The 21228-nt window shown below is 39.7% G+C and overlaps 1 protein-coding gene across 1 annotated transcript in view; it reads right to left on the minus strand.

Annotated features, from left to right (window-relative positions):
* CLSTN2 (calsyntenin 2) overlaps nucleotides 1–21228 on the minus strand; it is a 634893-nt gene that overhangs the window by 374887 nt on the left and 238778 nt on the right. Inside the window, exon 2 of the mRNA XM_017853677.1 lies at nucleotides 18959–19081. Within this exon, the coding sequence (XP_017709166.1) occupies nucleotides 18959–19081 (123 nt within the window). The remainder of the gene's footprint in view (nucleotides 1–18958; nucleotides 19082–21228) is intronic.

Genomic DNA, 21228 nt, shown 5'->3' on the forward strand with positions numbered 1-21228 from the left:
CCTGGACGTCCACACTCATGGGGCTGTAATGAGGTGCTCCCACACCCAGCTGGAGGAATATCAGAGAAGCAAGGAAGAAAGCTAGTACTTTCATCCCCAATGGCTAGCAATAAGCACCCTCTTACAGTACAATGAGCAACCTCCTGCAGACTACATGAGAGGCCTGTATGTCCACCCTCACTGGCAATAATGAGGAGTTCTATTCTCTCCCCACTAGGGTTGTATCAGAAAAGGCTAGTTGAGGAGTCAGGACTTTCACCATTGCTCAGTTTTAATAAAGCCACTTCCACTGCAGTATTACTGGAGACCATATGAGAAGCTGGAACTTCCACTCTTACCCAGCAGTAATGAGGTGATACCCCCTTAGGCATCAGTGAAGGCCAAGGAGAGAACCTGGAGTTCTACCTCCAGTTAGCAATAAGGAGGTGATGCCCCATTGCTGAAGCAATGTCAGAAAAGCTAACCAAAACAGAAAATTTAAATAAGACCCAGAGTCTCAGAGCATAACACAAAATTGCCCAGGTTTCAATAGAAAAATTACTCATTACCTCAAAACCAGAAATAAGTCAACTGATTTTTTTAAATCAGTAGATGCCACTACTGAGAAAACAGAGATATTACAATCATCAAACTGCTACAGACTGAATGTTTACATTCCCCCACTTCCTCATTTATATGTTGAAACCTAACCCTCAATGTGATATATTTTAAGGTGGGGTGTTTGAGAGGTGCTTAGGTGCTTATGAATGGAATTAGTGCCTTTATATAAAGAACTCCAGAGAGCTTGCTCATCCCTTCCACCATGTAAGGACACAGTGAAAAGATGACCTTCAATAAACCAGGAGGTGGGCCCTCACCAGACACTAACAGCATCTTCATCTTGGACTTCTCAGCCTCCAGAGCTACAAAAAATAAATTTCTGTTGTTTATTAGCCATCTAGGGTACGGTATTCTGTTCTACCACCCTAAATGGACTAAGACATTGACAAAGATTTTAAAGTAGCCATGATAAAAACACAAGTATGGTCAATTCTAAACACACACAAATCAAAAGAAAAAGTAGAAAGCTCAAGCAAAGAAGTAGAAAGTCTCAGCAAAGAAATACAAGATATAAAGAACCAAATGGACACTTTGGAACTACAAAATAAAATAACCTAATTAGAAACCTCAGTGCATAGGCTCATCAGCAGAATGGAGGAAAGAATCAATACACAGGAAAAGAGAAAAATAGGAATACCTAATCTGAGCAATAGAGAGAAAATAGACTTACAAAATACAGAGCCTCAGGAACCTATGGAACTATAACAAAATATTCAACATTCATGTCATTGGAGTCCTAAATAGGAAAAAGAAAGCAGTGCTAAAAAAAATCCTCAAAGCAAAAATGGCTAAAACTTTCCATAGTTGGTGAAAGATACAAACCTATAGATTCAAGAAGCTGAACAAACACCAGACAAGATATACTCAAAGAAGTTCATAAAAAGACATCACGATTAAACTGAAAATAAAAGACAAACTTAAAATCAGCCAGAATGGTACCTTACCTATAGTAAAACAAACAAGCAAACAAAAAAACAGAATGACAATGGATTTCTCAGCAGAAATCAAAAAGGCTAGAAGGAAGGGCACAATATTTTTCAGGTGCTGAAAGAAAAGAATTTTCAACCCAGAATCCTATACCCAGCAAAAGTATCCTTCAAAAATGAAAAGAAAATCAAGACATTCTCAAATATAGAAAAACAAAAGGAATTTGTCACCAGCAGGCCTATTCTGAAAGAAAGGTTAAAGAAAGTGTTCAAAACAAAAAAAAAAAAAACTATTAAAAAAAGAAATCTTGGAGCATCAGAAAAGAAGAAAGAACAAGATAAGCAAAAATAATGGTAAATACAAAAGCCCTTCCTTCTACTGAGTTCTTTAAATTACATTTTACATTTTAAGCAAAAATTATAACACTGGTATGGCTCTAAGCATATATAGAAGAGACATTTAAGACAATTATAAACAGAGGAGGAAGCAGCAATGGAAAGGAAAGATTCCCAAATATCTTTTGAACTGAGAAAATGACAATACCAATAGACTATAGTAAGTTACGTAGAATACCTAGATCAACTACTAAAAAAAAAAAAAGCCATACAAAAGATACACTCAAAAGCCACAGTTATGTAAACATAGAGTTCTAAAATGTGTTCAACTGACAAGAAAGCAGGAAAATAGAGCCTCCCCCTTGCCCGCCAAAAAATAGAACAAAAACAATAAAATGGCAGATCTAAACCCTACCATATAAATATAAATGATCTAAATACAACAATGAAAAGGCAGATCTTAGCAGAGTAGATTGAAAAACATGACCCAACATGCTGCTAACAAAAAATTTACTTCAAATATGACAGAGGCAGTTTGAAAGTAAAACAACAACAACAAAAAAATTGAGAAAAAGAATATATCATGCAAACAATAATCAGAGGAAAGCAGAGTGGCTACATTAATAACAGGTAAAGCAAACTTCAGAGTAAAAAAAAATTACTGGAGACAGAGAGTGACATTGCATAATGATTAAAGGGCCGCTTCACAAATATGACACAGCAATTCTAAATGTGTATGTACTAAACAACAGAGCTGCAAAATATGGGAAAAATCGGTAGAACTAAAAGGAGAAATAAACAAGTCCATAATTGTAATTTAAAATTTCAACATCCATTCCACAATAATTCATAGAACTAGTCAGAGAATCAGCTAGGATACAGAAAAGTTCAACATCAAATAACAGGATGTAATTGACATTCATAGACCCAAATGAAAGCAGAACATGCATTTGTAGTAAATGCCCATAGAATGTCTACTGAGATAGACTATATACTATATTGGAATATAAAGTAAACCTCAAAAAAACTGATATCATACAAAATGTGCTCTCTGAACCACAATGGAATTAAACTAGAAATCAATAATAGAGAGATAACAGGAAAATCTCCAAACATTTAGCAACTTTGCAACACACTTCTAAATGCATGGGCCAAAAGGGAAGTCTCAGTGGAAATAAGCTAGTACATTGAACTGAATAAAAACATAACACATCAAAATGTGTGGGATACAGCTAAAGCAGTGATGAGAAGAAAATTTATAACATTAAAAAAGGAAACATCTCAAATCAATAATCAAAGCTCCCACCTTAAACATCTAGGTAAAGAAGGGCAAAATAAGCCCATACAAGTAGGATGAAGGAAATAATACAGAAAAGCAATAAAGAAAATTAATGAAAGAATTTTCTTTTATTGTTTCTTTGAAAAGGTTTATAAAATTGATAAACCTGCAATAAATATGAAATAGTGAAAATATAAGTTATCAATATCAGGAGCAAACCAGCAGATATTACAGATCCTGCAGATATCAAAAGGATACTACAAACAACTACATAAATTTGTCAACACATACATTAGTCAACTTAGACAAAATGGACCAATTATTTGAAAAACAGAACCTACTACAACCCATCCAATATAAAATAGACAATTGAAGAGCTCTGTAACTATGAACGAAATTGAATTCATAACTTAAAAACTCCCCTAAAAGCACTGTCATGGAGAATTTCACTGGAGAATTTTAACAAACATTTAATGAAAAATTAATATCAATTCTACACAGTCTCTTCCAGGAAACAGGAGGGGATGCTTCCCAATTCATTTTGTGAAGTAGTATTACCCAGACGTAAAACTGAGCAATAACAATACAAAGAAAACTACAGACCAATATCCCTCATGAATAGGGATAAAAAAATTCTCACTAAAACATTAGCACATAGAATTCAGCAACCTATAACATAGTTATACACCACAATTAAGTAGAATCTAGTCTAAGGATATGAGGTTGATTCAACATTCGAAAATCAATCAGTGTTATTATAATATTAACAAACTAAAAAAAATTACATATCCATATTGATGGATGCAGGAAATAAGTATTTGACAAAATCAATACCCATTTATAATTTTAAAAAAAACCTCCCAGAAACCCAAAAGTAAAGAACTGTCTCAACTTGAAAAAGGCATTTACACAACCTCTACAGGTAACATTATATTTACTGGTAAAAGACTGAATATGCTTTCCCCTGAGACTGGGAACAAGGCAAGGATATCTTCTCTCATCACCTTTGTTCAATATCATGCTGGAAGTTCTAGTCAGTATAAAGACAATAAAAAGGAAATAAAACCCAAAGGATCAGAAAGGAAGACATAAAACTCCCAAATTGCACATGACTTGATCGTCCCAAATGGAAAGTCCCAAAAAATCTACCAAAAAGAAAAATTCTAGAACTATTAAGTAAATTCAGCAAGGTTGCATAACATAAAACATAACGCCATACACATAAAAAAAGTGTATGTCTATATGTTGGCAGTAATAGCAAATACAACACAATTAAAAATACAATATGGTCACTCAAAAAATGAAATACTTAGGTATAAATATAAGAAAATATGTGCAGGAATATATATTTAAAACTATACAACACTAATGAAAGAAAAGAAACGTAAACACATGTAGAGATATAACATGTCCATGCACTGGAAGACACAGCGAGGTAAGATGTCAACTGTCCTAAAGTTGCTATACATGTTTAACTCAGCACCTATCAGAATCCTTGCAGGATTTTATTTTATTTTTTTTTTGGTAGTTATAGATGAAGTTATCCTAAAAATTTTTGGTAAGATAAAGGAAATAGCATAGTTAAAACAGTTTAAAAAAAAAAATTGAAAATAATCCATTTACACAATTTCAAGACTTATATAGCCACAGTAATCAAGACTACATAATTTTGGTGGAGCCACTGACACAAAGATTAATGGATGAGAGAAGATAATCCAGAATAGACCCATACAACTATGCCTGCTATGCTCTGAATGTGTGTGTCCTCCCAGCAAATACATATGTTGAAACCTAATCACCCAGGTGATAGTATTAGGAGGTGGGGCCTTTGGGAGGTCATTAAGTCATGAGGGCTGAGTCCTCATAAGTAAAATTAGGTCCCTTATAAAACAGGCCCTAGAGAGCTGCCTTCCCCTTTCTATCCTGTGAGGACTTAGCTAAAAGTGACATTCATGAAGGAGAAAGAAGGCCCTCAGCAGAAATCAACAATGCTGGTATTCTGACGTTGAGTTTCCCAGGCTCCAGAGCAGTGAGAAATAAATTTGTTGCTTATAAGCTTACTCAGGCTATAGTGTTTTGTTATGGCAGCTTCAATGGACTCAGATGATGCCCTGCTGATTTTTGACCAAGGTGCAATTTAATGGAGGAAAGATAAACTTTTAAACAAATGGATGAGGGAGGAATTAGATATCCACAGGCAAAAAATACAAATAAAGGAGTCTCAACCTAACTGTACAGGTTTTACTTTATGCAAAAATGTTTTCCTTTATACAAAAATTAGAATATTTACAAACCACATATCTGACAAAGAATTAGTACTCAGAATATGTGAATAATTCTCAAAACTCAACCATAAGAATATAAATAACAACAATCCTAATCCAATTATAAAATGAACAAAAGACATGTCATGGAAGAGGATACATATGTGGAAAATAAGCATACGTAGAAACATTTGATATCATCAGCCATTAGAGAAATGCAAATTAAAACCACAATGAGATAATACATACACACTTAAATGACTATAATAAAAAACAGTGACAATATCAAATGTTGGTGTGGATGCAGAGAGAAACTGTATCACTTATACACTGCCAGTGGGAAAGTAAAATGGTACAGCTAGAATACACTTCAGCAGTTTCTTATAAAACTTAACATGCAACTACTGTATGACCCGGCAACTGTACTCCGGACATGTATCCCAGAAAAATGAAGACTTACATTCACACAAAAGCATAAATGTTTACAGCAGCTTTATTCAAAATGGCCCTAAATGGGTAATAAGGAATGGTTAAAAAGAGTGTGGTATATCCATACCGTGGACTACTACTCCACAATAAAAAGGGCAGACTATTCATATAGGCAACAACTTAGATGAACTTCCAGAAAATGATGCTAAGAGGAAAAAAAGCCAATTCTAAAAGGTTGTTTACTGTTTGATTCCATTCATGTCATATATTTTAAAGGACTAAATTACTGAATGAGAACAGATAAGTGGTTGCCAAGGGTTAAGGAGAGGTGGGACAGAGTGGGTACGGCCATAAAAGGGCAATGTGGGATCCTTGTGGTGATAGAAATGCTCTGTATCTTGTCTGTACTAATATCGATATTTTGGTTGTGATATTTTGCCACAGCTTTGGGCGAAATGGAGTCAAGTATACACATAATCTCTCTGTATGATGTCTTACAACTGCATATGAATCTATAATTACCTCAAAATAAAGAGTTTAATTTTTTAAAGAACAACCTTCTTAAACAATAATCAACCAATTCTGGGTAGCATCAGTCCCTTTGCTTGTTGTTTCCTTGAATCACCACAGTCCCCTCTAGCCGAGACTTCCCCTAGCCAGGTCTCTTCCTTCACTGGCTACCTTAAGCGTGTGTGTGGTGACTGGGAAGCACACCAGCTGGGGTGGCATTGCTCCCAAGTAACCAGAGGGCCACGAGGAGTTGGGATTAACTCCTGCAGGGTGCAATGTAAGCATCAGGATGAGGCATGCCCCTCTCTCCCTACCACCATGCTTCTTAGTGGTAGGTTGTAAGCCACTCAGTCCTTTTCAATTCAAATCAACAAATATTTACTGAGAACTTCTAAGCTAGCTGGTGTGCTAGGATGTAAGGATAAACAAGCCTGCTTTGGTAAGGGGAGCAGACATTGAAGTAGATTGCATTGAAAGTGCTGCCGAGTTCGGGACTGAGCCCAGGAGCAAACATGCCAAAGCATAGAAGGTAAAAGGTCAGCTTAAGCATGTAACATAACAATCTATCATTCATTCATTCAACAAACTTTGAGCACCTACTCAGTGCTCAGTGCTAGAAACAAAAAATGGATTCAGACACTTCCACTTAAGATTAGTGAGAAGGCAGGCTCACAAATAGACAAGTACACTCCACTGTGGCAAGTGCTGGGGCTGAGAAGAGCACTGCAGGACCTGTGGCCATGAGGATGGATGCCAAAGGAATGCTACTCAAGAAAGAAGACTCCACTTCACATGAGATCAGTGCTGATATCCAGTCCTGGGTGGGGTGGAAGTGAGACTTTGATATGGAGCAAGTGGAATTATACAGCCCCTCTCAGCACTCCCCTGCTGTCTGACTACACCATATTGGGTTGCTTTTGGCTCAGTGCCCTCTCGTAAATCAAGTTGATACATTTATAGTCATGTCTGATGAACTGAATGTGGGCATGAGAGGAGAAGTGAGTGGACAGACACAGTGGAAACCAGATGAAAGCCAGGAATATCAGCTCTTGAGAGAAAAGAAAAGCACTACTCATGAGAAACAATTGAGAAGGCAGATGTCAGAATCAGCAGCAGAGACTTCAGTGGGAGTTTACCTACCACAGTATAGTTCCAGCCTATTTGAATACATCACTCAGACCTAAAACCTGAGAGCATCAAGCCTCCTCTGAAAAGGAAAGACTATGAAATTATAGAAAAAACACTATCGCTAAGAGTTCAAACAACATCTCTGATGGAGCTCCTGAGCAAGTAGGCCAGAAGAGAAAGGCCTTTTCCTCCTTGTTGGGGAGAGGGGCGATTAAGGGAGATCAGCATGATCCAGGGGTAGATCAGTATCAGGGTGGGCCGGTGAGGATAGCATTAGAGTAAAAAGCATCCAGAGGCAGGCAGTGATCACCAAGAGGCAGAGGCTAAGAGCATACACCCCAGTGGTATGCCCAGCCTGCCACATGTGAGGCTGGTGTGGAGGCTCATCTCAGGGAGACAGAGCAGCACAGGCAGCCTCAGTGCAGATATGACAGGCAACAGGGAATAGCAGCCAAGAGAAATGGTCCAAGGAGTGGCAGAAGGGCAGGCTGCAGTGAGTGTCTCACCTGGTGTCTCACCTCTGTAGGGACTTCAAGGGAGAGGCACAAAAAAAGGAAAGGGCCAACGGCCATGCAGTGGATTTGGAGACAAAGAGAATAAAGATTTTCCCCTTGCAATCCACAGCCTGGTAGAGTCAGAAAAAACGTCATTTGCTAATATCCCCTCACTTCCCAAATTTGTGTTTTGTTTTGTTTTGTTTTTTTAATTCCTTGCTCTTCAAAATTTGCTATTGGTATCATTAATGGGCAGAAAGAATCCCTAACACACTTGGATTCACCTTTCCATTTAAAAAAATACACCAATTGTATTTGAATGAAGTCACAGCCACCCAAGCCAACCACTGCAAATGATGTCACTTGCCATGGCACAGCACTGTAAATCAGATAAATCATAAGGATTTTTAAAGTTTGTAGATCATATTGAACTTGGCTTAATAGGCCTTCTCTTCAAACCTCTGAAAGGATGGCTCATAAAGAAGTAATTAGTTTATATAGACTGTCAAGGTTCATGGGGGACAGCTGGCCTTTGATGTCTCGTCTGTGATTACAGGCAGCTACAAGATAATAAAATCAAGCTCTGAACTCATGCCAAGGTATTCAGTGATCTCACTCTGGACACTCTGCCAAGCAGAACAAACTATAAATGGCTGGTTGCACTCTTGTTCTTTGGTTTGTGATCTCAAACAAGTTCACTGAGACATTTAGGACTTTCAGAGGCCCCACATTCCCATTAAAGTAAAACCATTAACCTTAAAAATTCATGCTCATAATTAATATTTGTGGTGGGCTCCAATTCCAGGACTATTCAATATGGCTACTGTAGTAAGCCACAGAAATGGCTTCTGGAGGAGAAATTTGAACTGGTATTAACTTGTCTAAGTGTGGTTATTAAACAGTGCAATTACTGGCAGTAGGAGCTGGTTCTCAATATCACTGATTTTGCTGTGATGATTGCCAGTTATATCTTTTTAAAACACAATCTCCTCATTGTTTTCAAATTCCCAGTTCATTCTTCTCTATGTTGCCATCTTATCTGAGCTGTCTTGGGTCCTTCATTCTTCTGCAGCTTTAGTGATGCTCCATGGACCCTTAACACAGTAAACTATATAACAGGTGGTTTTCACTAGGCCTCTTTGGTTTCCAAGGACAGAGCCATTCTTACCCATCTCCAAGAGATAGAGTGGATAAAAATGCAACAACAAAGATGATTTTGTGGAAATTCAGGATCAGTATGACACCAGGACCACTCAGGAACTGAGGCTATCGTTCCCTTCAGGGACCACATACTCCCTCCCCTCTGGGCACATCTGCTTCATCTGCTTCTCTCTGAGACCACTGTCCTCCCCTCACTCTGCTAACAGGGTACTGCTAACTGCAGTTTGAGCATGTTATGGAAGCTTCATCTCCAACAGTTGCCCCCTTCCCCACATGCCCCCCACCATCCCCATTTGGCCTGCACGCCCATCCTTTTAACTTCTCAGCATTCAAACAGGAAGCCAGTTGCACTATTTGATCTTTTCAATCCAGCTAGCAAGTTAGGTTGCAGCTTGGGTCAGGTGCCCACCCCGGGTCCAATCACAGTTGGTCAGGTAGGCTGGGTCATGGGGCTTGGAATTTGACCACCAGGGCAGTAAGCAGGGAAAACACCATAATGTGTTTGCATCATTACTTGTCGATGAAGCATGCCATTGATTTAAAGTCTCTGATATCCCAGAATGTCTTTAAGCTTGCAGCTTGTTGGATCTTAAAGTGTTCTTCTAACAGAAAAAAAGAAAAGTGGTTGGGGTTTTGTTCTTTATTTTTTGTTTTCCTGATTCATTGTATAAAGAGCCCTGACTTTGCAGTTCCAGGTTTGAACCACTGTCTTGCACTGAGGCTGGACAGAATCAGCCACTGATGTGAAGACAAATGAAACGGAGAGTTTTCTTAGGGACTGAGCCTAGGATCCTGAACTTAGGAGGATTCTGCAGACTCTTACCAAGTCCACCGGACTTGGGATGTAGCAAAACTGAATAATGATGAAAGAGAAGAGTGATCAACAGGGAGCAGTAGAGAACAATAAACACAGGAGCCCCTTTTAAGGAGCAGAATCACTCTCAAAATGTGTCAGGGGTACCTGGCAACATTTTTCCAGCAGGATATCAGAATTGCTATGGGCCACACCAGTGGTAGCTATGTGCCTCCCATTCTTCTCCTCTTGGAGTGGGAGTCTTATTGAGTTTTCCTTCCCCTGACATATATGTATGAGAAGAAAATTGTCATTTATCAGCCTCTGGATCAAAAGGAGTTGCATCTAGTTCTGATAAAGATCACAAAATATTGATCTTTAAGCCAGATGCCATGATTGGATACATTTTGGGGGTCCCCAGGATAGGGATGAGCATATTTTACATGAAATAAGGGTGTGAATAATTGTGACCTACAGTTGAGCTGTGATGGAATGATTGCACTGATAACCCTACCCCCGCCCATCCCTGTGGTAGTCTACTCCTGCACTGACTCTGGGCTTGGCTATGGGACTTGCTTTGGCCAGTGGGACAGTGATACAGTTTGGCTCTGTGTCTCTACCAGAATCCCACCTCCAACTGTAATCCCCAGGTGTCAAGGAAGGGACCTAATGGGAGCTGACTGGCTCATGGGGGTGGTTTCCCCCGTGCTATTCTCATGATAGTGAGTTCTCATGAGATCTGGTGGTTTCATAAGGGGCTCTTCCTCCTTCACTCTCTCTTTCACCTGCCACCACATGTCTGCTTCCCCTCTGCCATGATTGTAAGTTTCCTGAGGACTCCCCATCCAGGCAGAACTGTAAGTCAACTAAACCTCTTTCTTTATAAGTTACCCAGTCTCAGGGAAGCTCTTTACATAGCACTGTGAAAACGGACTAACACAGACAGTAACAAACTTGTCATAAGTAGCTGCTTGCCAATGTGCTTTTACATTTCTGTACTTTAAGGAATGAGCTCAGGGTAGCCTGCTGGAAGAACACATGGAGAACAGTGTCATCCCAGCCAAAGTCACCGTACAGAACAGCCAGCCTATGACCTACTCATTAACAGTGGGTGGAGACATAAACAAGCCCAGCTGAGATCAGTTGAGCCTGGCTCAGATGAGCAGAACTGCCCAATAAGCAGGTAGACTCAGAAGAAAGAAGAAATGGTTGTTGCTTGATGCTCCTAAGTTTTGGGATGGTTGTTGCACAGCAATACTTGGAGACATCTGGGCTGAAATTACAACTTCACCACTACTACTGTGTCCTTGGCAAATTATATGATCTGACTTAACATCAGTCTCTCCTATAAAATCATAATAATGCCTATTTCAAAAGATGGTTGTGAAAATTAAATTATGATAAAGTATGTGTAAAATAATGCCTGGTGTGTATAAACATTAGCTAATTTTCAGTGCCATTGTGTACAAGTTGTTTTCTGTACAACGATGTATGGCCCAGGGGACAAGTAGGGGCAGAAATCCACCTCTTTCTCTACTCGCCAAGCCATGTGCTCTGGAGTGAGACAGTGACCATCTGTAAGAAGGGGAACCTGTTTCTAATTTGCACAGTTAGTATATGGGCTGGCACCAGATCTGCTATTATTATTGATTTCATTATTCACTTTCCATCTTGTTTTAGTATAGTATTGTCATTAACTCAGAGTCCCAGAAAACTTGAAATTCCTATGTCCAACTGCTTCTCTCAAGCTATGTCCTAGGGCCAGTGCCTCAAGTGTTCTAACCTGAAACTCCACGTCTCTTGTTAGGGTGACCAACTCACTCTGGTTTACAAGGACCTTCCTGGTTTGGGCACTAGAAGTCACACATCCCAGGAAATCCTTCCTTTCCAAGCAAACCAGGATAGTCCATCTCCCTGGGTGTCCCCTTTCAACCTTAGTGAGGGAAAATGGCCCAAAAGTTTCCACTGATTGTCCCCTAAACGTTAGTTTGGCCTAAAGCAGAACCTAGCAATAGCCTTCTTATTAAGAAAGTCCAAAAGCTCTAGGTAAGGCTCACTGGTGTATGGGTGTGATAGGCCTTGCTGACCCCATCCCTCACCTTCTACCATCAATCAGATCATGAAACCCATGGTCCCTGCTGTAGGTATTTACCTGTGACCTTTTACCCTCTTCTTCTTAGCTGACTGAAGCCTGCACCTGTCCTCCTTCATCTGTGCTCTGGCTCTTAGTCCCTCCTCCAGCCATCCCCTTGAGACATCCTCTTCAGCTTTGCTCCATGGGCTTTGTGCCCTCAGAGCCTGCCTCTGACCACTCAGCACAGGAGGAGCTGTGCGTCCCCATCCTCACAGGTTCCCAGCTGCTGCCAGTAAACTCCCTCTAACCAGGACGCTGTGTACAGAACTGGGGCATCAAGGTTGAGCACAGAATATGATGGAAAAGTACACAACAGAATCTTGTAGGTGAGAGGCAGTAGCCCAGATGGTGGATTCCAGATAGGTCTGAAGCTGATTTTCTGCAGGGAGGGTGATGAAGCCACATGACTGCTTGGGAAGCAGAGTGGGATGCCAGGGGACACCCTGCCTTCCGGTCCTCAGGAATGGCCCCCAAACAAACCAGCTTGAAATGCAAAGGCACATCTACTGTGAGACTGATGTGGATGGCATCTCTGCCGTGATGTCCGAGCTCAGAGAGCTGTGAGGCAAGACAGAGTGAAGAAGGCTGGGTATTGTGCTCATGATCCTGAAGGCACTGGACAGGGAAGTGAGGTCCTGATGTGGTTATTCCATAATATCCCATGTGGTTCTCACTCACAGACCTCTTTCAACATTTTTGCTGCTTCCATAAACTGCCTAAATATTAGTTTACTTACAATTTGTTCTAATTTGGTGTTTTTAAAAACTCGCGTGCATTTATTTTAAAAGAGAATGACTAAAATGAAAAGCCAGCAATCCTTGCCTTGAATAGAGAATAACCTAAATAAAATACAACTGAATGTTATTAAAATTCTAGCTTGATGTTGTTGCTTACTGAAGGCTTTGTGATAGGACTTGCTCCCTCTTTGTCAAAAAGCGAGACTAGCAATATTTGAGTGGTGTTGAAGATGTCTTGAACCTCCCAAGCTGCACCTTCCTCCTGGACATGATCAGAAAGAGAATTTAAAGGGGAATGACTAACTCAGCATGGGATTCAGCACTCTTTAATGCCATGTCTGGGTATCATGTAAATCTTGTACTTCCAATGAGATAAGTCCTACACCCTGGAAAATTGGCAGAGGAGAAAGAAGGCAGGACTTGGAGTCTAAAAGTATGGAACTGAGTGGCAGGGCTGATCCATCCTGGCTAGGTAAGCTTGAACAGTTTTTGAAATTTCCCTAAGTCTCAATGTCCTCACTTGCAAAACAGAATCCTGATAGCTGACTTACCTGTTCCACAAGGTTGGTAAGGTTTGGACATAAGTGTGTGTGTGTGTGTGTGTGTGTGGGTGTGTGTGTGTGTAATAAAAGGACACATGATTTGCAAGAGTCTGAAACTATATCTTGCAACTAATAGATTACTCCATAGGGATGCATCATAGGTAGAATTTAAGAAAATTTATTCTCAACTAACTGATATTTATTTGTAGAATTCTGTACGATTTTCAAACTATTTTCCCTTACACATTATTTAACTGACTGTCCCACACCATTACACTACCCAACAATCTAGGCAACATAGCTTGATAGTACAAATGGGTGATCAAGCCTTAGAACAAACTCAAAATTTTCTCTTTTAAAAAAAATCACAGATTATAATTTGCACTATTGTAATCAACCCAAATGAATCAAATACTCTGGCTTATTGATAATAATACAAATTTCAATTACTCTGATTACTCTCATTATCATTGCTATGATTATCACAACTATGATTTATTGGGTGTCTACTGGCTACCAGAGAGAGCTCTAGGCACTTTGCATTAGTATCTTACTTAATCTACATATTAACACCAGGAATAGGTACTATGATTACCCCCATTTTAAATATAAGGAAACTGTCCCTCAGAGTAGTTCAGTGACCTATCTGAGATCATACAGCTAGTAAGTGGCAGAGTCTATGTTAGTTTGGGTCAAAGCCTGTGACCATTCACAACATCTACCTTCCCTTCTCACCATAAGACACGTGGCCATCCCAAGCATGTGGGAGAGGCTTTGCCAAGGGTCTATCCCAATCCCTGTGGGAGGGTCTTTGCCATCAGGCACCTATAGGGCCTGAGGCATGAACAAGACCCTGAGGCAGGTCCAAAGATAAGAAGGCAGATAGACTAGCAGGCCCTGAACAAAAGGACAAACAGAGTTAACCATGTATGAAAGAGGATTCCCAGCTGCAACCAGCACTGTAACCAGCTAGTCAAAACCAGGCCAAATCACGTCCCAGGCAATTTTCTGGGCAGCCCTCAGAGAGTCACCCAGCCTGAGAAGTCAACCAATTATGCCTGATCATTCTCTGCAGCCCTGTCCTTATAAAAGACAAGTCCAGACCAGCCCAATGTAGACAAATGAGCAGTTCTATCATCTCTGAAAGGCAATCTAATTCCCTTCAAATTTAAAAGTCTCTACAGTTTCCTAACAGGCCTTGGTGGGGCATAGGTAGAAATTAATAAGTTCATGGTGTGCCCAGCTTCCTTTCATTATCATTTTTTTCCATGCAGTGGGCAGGATTTTCATTATTACTCAAGGATTTTTTTCTGTATCTGATTCTAAGAAGGTCAAATCTACAGAGCTCAGACACTGGGTTGAGAATTGAGTCAAGTCTAGTGGACTTGACTGAAGTCTGAGGGAGGTTTCATTTACTGAGCATTGGCATTTTACTAATCAGGTGGGACAGAGATCAAAAGAAAATATCATAGGGAAAGAGAACTCAGAGTAAGTGCTGAGAAGCCCTGGTTCTAGATTCAGCCCCAGGCTAGCCTGTTCTGGGATGTTGGGCAAGTTGCTTAGCCTCTCTGAGTTAGTTATCTCCCCTGCCAAACTGGCAGGGAGGAAGGTATGGAATAGGAAACTCAAATTTATTAAACTTCTGTATCTTGGATCATTGCAAGATGTGTCATAGACACTCTTTAAATTTCATCAAAACAACAAACAGCTCCGGAAAGCTTGTATTATTTTACAGATGATGACAGTAGGCTACTACTAAATCATACCATCAGAATGCACCTTATGAGGGCCAGTGACTTGGGTGGTGTGAATGAAATTGCAAACTCATATAACTTTTCTGGAAAGCAATTTAACATGTTTCACAACCTTTAAAATGTTTGGCCAATTAACTAAAATTCTGGAAATCCATCCAAGCAACAGAATCTGAAATGTGGACACATGTTATAATAAAAGAGAATTGGAAACAGACAAAGTGCCAGTCAGAGAATGGTGAACTCCAGAACATTCATTAAGTAGGAAATCATGTAGTCATTTAAATAGTTGCAGAAAAATATGTAATAAATGGCAAATTTTCATTACTGTGAAAAAATGAGTAATAGTATACAAAATGAGGTATAATAACAAGTTTTTTTTTTTGAGATAGGGTCTTGCTCTGGGGTTCAGTGGCACAACCTTGGCTTACTGCAGCCTCAGCTTCCTAGGCTCAATTGATCCTCCTACCTGAGCCTCCTGAGTAGCGGGAACTACAGGTACGTGCCAACACACCCAGTTAATTATTAGTAATTATTATTATTTTGTAGAGACAAGATCTTACCATGTTTCCCAGGCTGGTATCAAATTCCTGGGCTCAAGCAATCCTCCCCTCCCCAACCTCCCAAAGTGCTGCGACTATAAGCATGAGCACCCAGAGTGATCGCAATTTTTGAATGAAAAAAAAAAAGTAGAAAAATGACAAGAAGGAAATAGACTAAAATGTTATACCTCATGCTTTTACTGTGTGTTTCACTGTATTTTCCACAGTTTCTACAATAAATACTTATATATCTCATTTGTTATTGTCATAATTAGGAGATATACCATAAAAGTTATGTTAAATCTTTGAATTTTGCAATTATTTACAAAATGCAATCATAATATTTAAATGAAAATCATGTGAGATCATGTATGATTCTAAATGATACATTGGCAGAATCTATACGTAAAACATTTTTCTTAAAAAAAAATTAAAGGGGGAGACACATAAGAGAAATAACAGCACAAATGGTATGGATGGAACTGTCTTCCACAAAGCTTAGAGCCTATCTCCTGGGCTAAATGAGAAATAAAGACCACTGGGAAAGGGGTGGGAAAACTGACACACAATACAAAAGCAGCTGATAAGGGAGGACTAAAAGCTTCAGTTGACTTCGAGGAGTGATGGAGTTGGCAGATATGAATTTTTCAATTTTATGAGAATGATAGGGATCTGAAATAAATCTTCGGTATTTTCTTTTTAAGATAAATGTTTTAAAATAAATGCCTGCAGCATGGATGGATGGCTAGTGCCTGTGTCCTGTCTTAGAGCTGATCATAAATAACACTGAGGAAAATAGCTCTGGCCATTCTAAAAACCACCTTTATTTTTTACTCCTAAGAGCTTGGAGGATTATATTTTGATGCATTAAGCGAGACTCTTTTAAGGCAGCTGCAAATAATAGAAGTATAGAAGTTAACTTTAAATGGAAATAACTACTCAGGGCTTGGCTTAGAAGGAAACTATGGTTTCAAGAAGTGCCTGAACAGTTGTGGGTGCATCTAACGGTCAGAATACAAATTCAAGTTTAAAGGCATTTGGTGGGTTTCTGACTTAAGGAAATCCTTTTGTGAGTCTTCAGATGAAATATTTAATTCTTCTTCAGCCCTATAACCAACAAACTTTAATAACCTTTTGTAAATCCAAACTTTCAAATATCAGATTTGCTTGAGGTATTTTTTTTTTTCTATTGTGGTCTGTACATGAGAGAGCTTATAACTTTACTGCAGAACAGCTTATTCAACGACTTCGGTTTCCTTTCACCATGAGACGAGATCAGGACATTAAAGGCAGACATACAATCAGACACATTGCTCATCTTTTATAGTGCCAGCCTCAGCACACTGCAATGACTTCATGTCATCTGATTACTTCCTGTTTGTCATTTATTTTCTCTGTCACATTTGAAAGAGGGGTCACATATTCAGATGGAAAGGTGAATGAGAGGATCTTCTTAGTGGAAGGGCCTCTGCATATAGGCTGTGAGGAAAGGGGCTGAGGGAAGTGAGGGGCTCATGCTCGGTGGAAAAAGGAAAACCACTACTCAGCTCTGTATTTCAGACTTATCAAGATAAACCATAATCTTGCATTTTTATGCTAAATCTCCCAATTTCTAAATGTTGTTTCTACTTATTTTTTGCTCTGTCACACAGGATAGAGTACATTTTGTACATAGTTCACAGCAGCCATCTAAAATTCTTTGAGTCAAGTGATTCTCCTGCCTCAGCTTCCTGAGAAACTAGGACCAGGCAAGCACCACCATACCCAGATAATTATCATTATTATTATTTTGTAGCTATGGGTTCTGATTAGGTTGCCCAGGCTTATCTTGAACTTCTGGTCTCAAATGATTCTCCTGCCTCAGCCTCCCAAAGTGCTGGGGTTACAGGCATGAGCCACTACATCTGGCATCCATTTTTTCAAGTGCATAATAAAGCAAACATTTCCATGACCCAAACATTTTTACTAATATTTGTTTAAAAATCTCATTTCCAGGGGTTGCTGATAATTGCTGACTAAACCCAATACCATTATTAGCTATGTCCAAGAAAGAGATGTGTTGGAGTCTTCCTAGACTGGCAAAGAAGATACTTCATCTTTTGTGGTAAAGACTGCAAGGAGTTTATACTTCCAACTGGCATTTGGTAAAACTGGGACTTCTGAGGGTGATTGGGAAATGTGTGGAAATGCCTCAATTCTAAACATCATGGAAGTCACAGGTACCCTCGGTGGTTTTCATTCTACATAAAATAAAGCTTTCTTCTGAAAGTAAAGTATCTCCCTCTTTGCAAGAATGCTTATGGGTTTATCTTCACATAATACTGAATTTCCCCATTTAATATAACTACCTTCTCACTCCATACTTTATAATATTCCATAATGAAAGTTGTCTTCACAGAGCTTATCTCTTAGAAGTGCAAAAGAACCCCTTTTTCTCTGCCCAAGTAGCTCATAATGTAGCAGGCAAACTGTCAGAAAAAAATAGACTTCATTGTGGTGAAAACCTCAGCCCGGCACCCATCTATCATAAAGCAATCTTCTAGAAATCTTGAAAACCTTCATTAAATTTCCTGTCCTTCTCCTGACAGTTACAAAATGTTAACAATATTACTCATGATGCAGGCATCTTCAGAAATCCTTTGTCTAATCCCTCCTCCCACTGCCATGACCAGTCCCTTCTCTTTGCCAAAATCCATGGAAGCATGAGGCATAGCCGAGTTCCTCACTCAGCCCTCCTGGGGCCTACCATTTGAAGAGGGTCCAAGGAGGAGGCAGACGTAGCCTTGATGATAGTGAGAAGCTCTCTAGCCACAAGAGGGAAATATGGCATTGCCTTGGGATTCCTCCTCCAAAGACACACCCACTTGGAAGCTCAAGAACAAGACCCTGTGCCACTCTTAGCAGATATTTCCTGGTCTTTCTCTCTCTGTCTTTTCTCTTGCCCATTTACCACGCTACAAGTCTCCATTTATCGATTATATGTGGATAGTGGGGACAATGGATTATCTCTTTATGGGTAAAATTCCCCTAAGAACCTTACTAGCCCAACTTCTCCAACTCTACAGGCCGCTTCAGCAATTTACCACTCGTTAGAAGAAGAAACAAGGGTCTTGCACTGGAGGCAACATGAAGGAAAAAACAAACAAAAACACAAGGATAGCCAGAATCCATCCCAGAAATAAGAAGAGGCATACAGCTTTAACATCACAGGCTGATCTAGAGATGCACAGGGTGGTGACAATAGCTATAAAGCCATATTCTGGGCTTTGTGGAGGTTTCACAGCACATCTTCAAAGTGAGCCAGGCCCAGCCGTAAGAAGCCATAATCTCACCTGCAAAAGGAACCGGTGCATCTTTATCCAGAGCTACCAGTGGTGGATCCAAAATGACTGTGTCATTGTTCTCGGTTATGACTCCATGATATGAAGTCTCGATCCATGGCTTGTGCTTATTGACTATAAAATAGGGGAAAGAAAAAACAAAAAGGATCATTATTTAAATAACAAACCCATAATAATGTATTATTAAGATTGTATATTTGCCCAACCATAGGCTGTCATCCAACAATCCCATGAGAGACATGGAGCATGTTAATCCCATTTTAAACCCAGAAAACTTCAGAGAAGTGCAGGGAGAGGTTCAACACCTCACCCAAGGCACTCAGAAGGTGAGAGACAGCATTGACTATCAAACACTGTTTGTTTTGCCTCTAAGACCATGGGTTCTTCACCTCATCAAAATCCCATTATTTGTATTTCTGGATACCCAGTATAGATAGATATTATTGAGGACTGATTGAAAGCTTTAATTCTGTAATGCTACCATCTATTAATAGATGTTTCAGAGTTAAAGTCCTTTATCAATCAATAAACTAGCAGTTACTACTATGTATGCTCAGGTTTCTGACCTCAACCAAATCTGATCCATCATTAGAAGTTACTGCATTTTATATACATGTATACACACACATATGGATAAATATCATTATATATGCAAAGATACAACAGATATTTGAATATTTTCTGATCATTTAAAAATTGTATACCTCAGTGGTCTAAATTATCTAGCAACTTAAGTTGTTCTTCAATAATTTCACTAGCTGAATTAAATATTAACCAATGAACAATTAATACACTGAAAATACATATCAACTATATTTTACGGGTTGAATTGTGTCCTCTACATTAAAAAAATACATTGATATCCTAACACTTAGAACCTCAGAATATGAATGTATTGGGAGATAAAATCTTTACAGAGGTAATGGTTCCGCATCTAATATGATTAGTGTACTTATATAAAGGGAAAATTGTGGCACAGATATATGCACACTGAGAAAATCTCATGTGAAAACAGAGTTGTGTAGCCCCAAGCCAAGGAACTATAGGAAGCTAGGAGAGAATCCTGGAATGGAGCCTTTCCTAGAGCCTTCAGAGGGAACCTGGACCTGCCAACACCTTGATTTCATATTTCTGGCATCCATAAATGTGAGACAATAAGTTTTTGTTCCCAGATACCCAGTGATACGGTTTGGCTCTGTGTCCCCATCCAAATCCCATCTTGATTGTACTCCCATAATTCCCACATGTTGTGGGAGGGACCCAGTAGGAGACAATTGAATCATGGGGGTGGTTTCCCACATACTGTTTTCCTGGTTGTGAGTAAATCTCACGAGATCTGACAGTTTTCTCAGGGGTCTCTGCTTTTGTGGCTTCTTCATTCTCTCTTTGCCTGCTGCCATCCATGTAAGATGGGATGGTAAGAGGTCCAATTAAACCTCTTCCTTTTGTGAATTACCCAGTCTGGGGTATGTCTTTATCAGCAGCATGAAAACAGACTAATACAGTAAACTGGTACCAGTAGAGTAGGGCGTTGCTGAAAAGATACCCAAAAATGTGGAAGTGACTTTGGAACTGGGTAACAGGCAGAGGATGGAACAGTTTGGAGGGCTCAGAAGAGAGGGAAATGTGGGAAAGTTTAAAACTTCCTAGAGACTTGTTGAATGGCTTTGCCCAAAATGCTGATAGCGATATGGGCAATGAGGTTCAGGCTGAGGTGGTCTTAGATGGAGACAAGGAACTCGTTGGGAACTGGAACAAAGGTGACTCTTGTTATATTTTAGCAGAGACTGGCAGCATTTTGACTCTGCCCTAGATACTTGTGGGATTGTGAACTTGAGAGAGATGATTTAGGGTATCTGGTGGAAGAAATTTCTAAGCAGCAAAGCATTTGAGAGGTGACTTGGGTGCTGTTAAAAGCACTCAGTTTTAACAGGGAAACAGAACAGGTAAGTTTGAAACATTTGCAGTGTGACAATGCGATAGAAAAAAAATCCCATTTTCTGAGGAGAAATTCCAATCAATTGTAGAAATTTTCATAAGTAAGGAGGAGCCCAATCTTAATCCCCAAGATAATGGGGAAAATGGCTCCAGGGCATGTTCAGAGGTCTTCATGACAGCCCCTCCCATCACAGGCCCTGAGGCCTAAAAGAAAAAAACGTGGTTTCGTGGGCTGGGCCTCTGAGCTATGTGCAGCCTAGGGACTTGGTGCCCCGTATCCCATATCGAGGAAGATCGAGGGGATCTTCCTCGCCTTCTGCCAT

This window comes from Rhinopithecus bieti, unplaced genomic scaffold (genome assembly GCF_001698545.2).
Source record: "Rhinopithecus bieti isolate Rb0 unplaced genomic scaffold, ASM169854v2 scaffold_35885, whole genome shotgun sequence".
NCBI lineage: Eukaryota > Metazoa > Chordata > Mammalia > Primates > Cercopithecidae > Rhinopithecus > Rhinopithecus bieti.